The sequence below is a fragment of the Nestor notabilis genome, unplaced genomic scaffold (assembly GCF_000696875.1).
Source record: "Nestor notabilis isolate BGI_N333 unplaced genomic scaffold, ASM69687v1 scaffold14845, whole genome shotgun sequence".
NCBI lineage: Eukaryota > Metazoa > Chordata > Aves > Psittaciformes > Psittacidae > Nestor > Nestor notabilis.
The window spans coordinates 7,009-12,571 of NW_009928024.1; the positions used below are offsets into that span (position 1 = coordinate 7,009).

Here is a 5,563-nt window from a genome sequence, read left to right on the forward strand (position 1 = left end):
GTAGAATTTCACTAACTTCTTGACCTTTTGGTTAAAAGGAAGCAGGTATGGAACGATCTTGAATTGATTTTGATCATGGGAACACTTAAGAATGGAATCAAGCAAGAACTAAACAAACGGGTAATCCCATTTAAACTACACAGTTTATCCTGAATTATTTAAACCTGAAGACCAGCTCTAGCACACCACATCAGGAATAAGCTCAGTTTGATGTATTTAATAAAGACCACTGGCAAGGTTAATACTAAAATGCATATTAACTTGTTTTATTGAGGCACAACAAGGCATTGTGAATAGCCCATACTTGAGGCAATCAATAGTGTAGTAAGCTGGACATTAATACAGTTTAGGGTAAGTGCAAACAATATACATTCACAGCTTTACTAGCAAGGCTACATCACAACTGATAAAGTGCCAAATTAGTGCTGATTCAGTACCCCAACTCCATGATTTCACCTTGCACAACAGGACCATCATTTCCCCCCAGTAATGGAACCACGTATCTTCTATAAAGTCAGAAGTGCAAAGCTAGTCCCACCCCCCTCCACCAACGTGTTTGGAGCAGCTCTTTTGTAAACATCGCACTGGATTTTAGTCCTGATAGAGGAGGTATCCTGAAAAGGTGGAATATTTCCAGCTACTTCCATAGATGGCTCCCCGATGCAGACGCAACCAGATTTGGTCTCCTTGGAAAAGCTGCAGGACTGCATGATTACTAGCTGTTTCATGATCAGGAGCCCCATCATTTGCATATGCTGACACTAGGACCTCTTCATTCTTCATGAGATTCACATACAGGGGAACATTTACAGCCAGTTTCAGCATGTGGAAGATGAAGACATATGTACCATTCACAGGACAGTTGAACCTACCAAGCTGGATATCAAAAGTTTCTCCAAGGTTGTTCAGCAACAGATCAAACACAATTGGCTGGTCTAGAGTTCCAGGAGCCAGGTTAGATGTTCTAGCAGCAGAGAAGGCAACTCTCATCTGCTGTGGGAGGGGGTAGACATGCACTGGTAGTATGGTGGCAGCTTGGCTTGTCACTGGCATGTCAACAGGGGTGATGCTGCGGGAGTCTCCCTGCCCAGAGTCCCCACTGTTAAAGGTTTCATTGTCTCGTTCTGGACTGCTCACCTGGGAGGAATCACTCCACCCCGCTGTTAAAAGATCATCAGCAATGACAAGTAAGTACCACAACAGAAGGATACACTTAAAACTGCAGTCATAGTCCTAAACAGCAGATGTATGAGCTTTGCACCAGATTTCTCTTTCAGCTACAGCAAGTTGTCAAAGGACTCCAGTGAAAACAGAACTTTGAAGCTGGTTTATATTCATCACACTTACATTCAGCAAGATGGGTGATAATTTAACTATGAACAGTTACTTTTCATACTTTTAAGTAGATAGTGCAGGAGCTTGCAATAGTTTTATCTTTAGTATTTCCACATATATATCAGCATAAAAAGACCCGAATGCTAGCTTCTGAGTGGACATAAAATGGAATTTCTGAGAAAACAGTCATTTAATCACTTTCAAGATCTGAATTTACACTTCAAGTTACCTCAATACTGTTGTTCTGGAATTGCATCCTAGGTCCTATCAACTTACGATGCTAGAATATTTTAAGTCTGAAGAACTACAATTGCTTCTAAGTTTTCTGCACCCCACTCCCCAAAATAAAGCTGTTTATCTTCTCAAATATCCAAGTTAAGAGTCTAAAATGAAAAGATAAATAGATCTGAGAATTATAAAGTAATTCTCAAGCTGCAAACCATTGTTATTTCCACCAGAAAGGAACACCACAAGATACCAAATAAAGCTAAAGTTGCTATGTCCTAACAATAATGAGTATGGCTGTCAACTGTTAATTCACCACAACCTCATATTTCTTCTGAAGTTAATTTTATTCTGAAATATATTCTGCAAGTCCTCCCTCAGACTGAGTCTGCTAAAATTTCCCATGATATGCCATAACTTCCATTTATTCTTCAAAGTAGCAATCTACGACTACTATTCATCTCATTTTTCATCTATAGGATTTCACACAGTAGGATTAAATCATCTTGTTCACAGCTTTTTCAAAATACATGCTATTCATGCTTGAATCCTTGAGTGCTGTGTACTTCTTTAGGTTTTGTACTCCAGCATGGAATCACAGAGTAAAGCTGTGTTCCCAAACAAGTTATTTTTCATAGGAAGAGTTATCTTACAAGGTTTCTGTGACCTGACAGCTTACCCAGAGGCAGGGGAGACCATGCAATTAATGAGAGAAGCCATATGCAACATTGGAACCACCCTCTCTTTTCCTTACCAGTTTATTTGCGAAGAAAGTTCAGTGAGGTACCACCATGTTAGACTCTGACATGTGAAGACACCAAGTTGACAATACTAATGTTAAATCTGCTGCTATGCAACACTGTCCAAGAACAGTACTTAAGCTCCCATCTAGCTTGGTTAATTTACACCCAGCTTCATCTGTTTTATTAGTGATAGCACACCATTTTCCTCACTACTCACAGTAACACTCCATCTGCTATGCCCAAGCATATATGTGTGTCAATTGGAACCTAATGTTAGCCTTACCTCTTGAATTTGCACGAGGACCACTAGTTATCCCACCTCGTTTATAGCACTGCTGGTAATTAACATCCTAAAAGAGAATGGAAATATTAGGAAGATGGCTATAAGCAAATCTGAAAACAAGTGGTGCTAACAAATATAGTATTTTTATATTTGCACAATTAACTCAAGCTCTAGAATAGACAATGGTGGAGTTCAGAATTAAGATGAAGATGAACAGCCTTACTTATGGAAAATTTACAACAGCTTATATGAAATTAAAGAGCTATTTCAATGCCATTTCTAGCAAGTTAGCTTCTGAACTATACACAGTTTAGTTCAAGCAATACCTTAAATCTCAGGTCTGTTAGAAGTCCATGAGTCTGTACAGAAGAATACATTTCATTTCAAAGCTGAAGACTCCTCCCACCAGAACCCTTTGCTTTCTTATATATTTTTTTTATTTTTGCCTAATTATATTCTCATTCCATTATATTAGAGGCACTTAGCATCAACTTTAAAATCCATAGTGAAAGATTTATGCCACATCTTATTTGCCATCTGTTTTCATTTCAGAGATTCCCTTCAGACTAAAATCCACATGTGATAGAGATGTTATCTGTCTGAACTGACTTCCTATTTCAACTGCTGCCTACTGTTCCAAAGAGTTTTGTCCAGAAAACAAAGCTAACCCCTATCTTGCAAGGAACAGTTCACCTGTGAAGACAATGAAAAAAATACAGTAGAAGACTCAACTCCTGAACAGTGCTCAAAAGGCTACTGGAAACAAAGTCAATACTTACCCTCTGAGAATAGGGCATTCCAGCATAATCTCTCCCAGGAAACTGCAGCTGGCCATAGCTGCCATTAGTTATTGAAGGTGAGCCTCTGTAAGCATCAAAACCTGTTCAAATAAAGTTGATTTGATACTCATCATTTGGTTTACAGTACAAGTCCAAAATACAACTAGAGCTCCCTTTTGGGAATTCCCATGTGTATTAAATTATGCAATTACACATCTACTCCTATTCAGAATTTGGAGCAGAATCTCACTTCTCCTCTAAAGAAAACATTTCATTAGCTGCTCAGAACTACTATATCAAAATTACATGCTTAGAAGTATTAACATCAGACCGTAACAATAGCCTGTTTGATACTAATGGGACTTCAAAGAATAGCTGAAAAATTTCCTAGATCCAGAGACAGGATTTAACAGAGAATTAAGAAATACTTTCTTTTGCTGTTACAGATGCTTAGCTATTACTGCTACATGTTTAGGTGCTACTATTTAGCCTCTTTAGCTATCAGACTAACTACCAAAGAGGAGCTGCAAGCCATTTAGTACCAGACACTATAAAATCCTTAACTGCTGTTAAGTTAGAACTGTACAACTTACTGCCTGGTACATGTTGCTACAAGCTATTGAGCAGTCTCAGCCAAATAACTAAAACAGCTATAACAGATTAAGTGTCCTTCCGAAGTGGAAGAGACCACAGCTACCAACAACCTTAAGTTAGTATCTACTTAAAGTCAGCTGAAGCTTTCTAGAGCACTTCAGCTAGCAGCAAGATAGCAACTGACATGCAGAGACCAAAAAAGTCTTCTTAAACCTCTTCAGTTTGTTATTAATCCAGAAGGGCTCTGCACTAGTAGGAACCTCTCCCCCACCCCAGTTTCTGCTGGTAATATTAAACCCAGCAGTGCTAAGCAAAGAGTATCTTGTTTTGGGCAAATACCACTAGTGCCATCTGAAGAGAATACATGCCCAGAATGTCAGCAAGACAGATGCCAAGAAAAAGAATAAAAGGGGGAAAGAAGTTCAGAATAGTAAATGAAATAGCAAGCAAAGCCTATACAGTTAAGTTAATAACCTATTAGTGAAAGTTCCTACTTTCATAACTTAATAGGCTATGAAATTGCTCTGTCACATCACATTAAATCATGTTCTAGTGTTACTACATTAGATTTTTAAGGTGGTAGCAAATATACACATACCTTTATACCCACCAGGGGAACGATATGAACTAGCCAGAGACCTTCCACCTCTAGCAGATCCTCTGACAGACCCACGACTGTTAAGGTAAGGCTGAGGCGGTCTGGGAATAACATTAGTCTGGGCTGGATAAAAGGCAAGGCTACCATTGCTAACAGGAGCTGCTCCATCAGGTTGATAATTCACTGCTTAAAACAGAAGGCACAAACAAATTCAAAACTTTCATAACTGTAAGAAGTTACCACACCTGGAAGCAGGGACAGCATTAGGAAGTTCAGAGACTGATTAAGCAGCTCAAAATGTCCTGTCTTCCTGTTCCTTCATTACTTCAAATAAGTGGGCATCCTCCCACTTTTTCTGTAGAGTGCTGTGCTTGAAGTATACTGTAGACAGCCCAGGCTGTCAGTGTAAGTCTCTAATACATTTTACAAGATTCAGCTGCATAGATCAGAACAAGCTTGCTAACAGCATCAATAACCAAGCTAGAATAAAATCAACACCCAATTAAGAACTTTCACATAGAACCAACACTGTTCTACTAGCAAGAATACAGTGGTCTATGATAAATTACACCACCTCAGCACTCACATCCTTCAAGGAGATGAGGCAAACTCAATCTAGATAACAGTAAGAACTGTGGAAATCTAGATATTTGGGTTCAGTCTCTTCAAAATACATTCCTATCATATGTTATCAAGCAGTTCAACTCCAAACAGGTATTCAAGAATGCTTTTCATTTAAGGTGATTGAGTAGTTAGCTTTAAATACAGCCTTTGCAACCATGAATGTGTTTCCACAGGTCCATACTTTATAGCAATCCAGAAAGCTTAAACTGATCCAGTGACAAGTCTAAAACCTTTTCTGAAGTCTGCACAGAGCCAGTGCACAAGATGAATAAAAATCATGATGTTCCATCAAAAAACAGCATAGAAGGCTGATCAGCTGTAGTCTCGGTGATGGGAAGGAGCATTTAAGCTAAGCAATACTTTCCTGGTTTATATATATATA

The 5,563-nt window shown here is 38.8% G+C and overlaps 1 protein-coding gene across 1 annotated transcript; it reads right to left on the reverse strand.

Moving 5' to 3' along the window:
* Positions 1-244: 244 nt before the first annotated feature.
* Positions 245-4,743, reverse strand: LOC104405585 (caprin-2-like; the record flags this gene model as incomplete). Its single annotated transcript, XM_010014330.1, has 4 exons — positions 245-1,160; positions 2,587-2,653; positions 3,366-3,466; positions 4,558-4,743. Coding segments are annotated over 4 exons (923 nt in total), but the record flags the coding sequence as incomplete, so codon positions are not given.
* Positions 4,744-5,563: the final 820 nt, after the last annotated feature.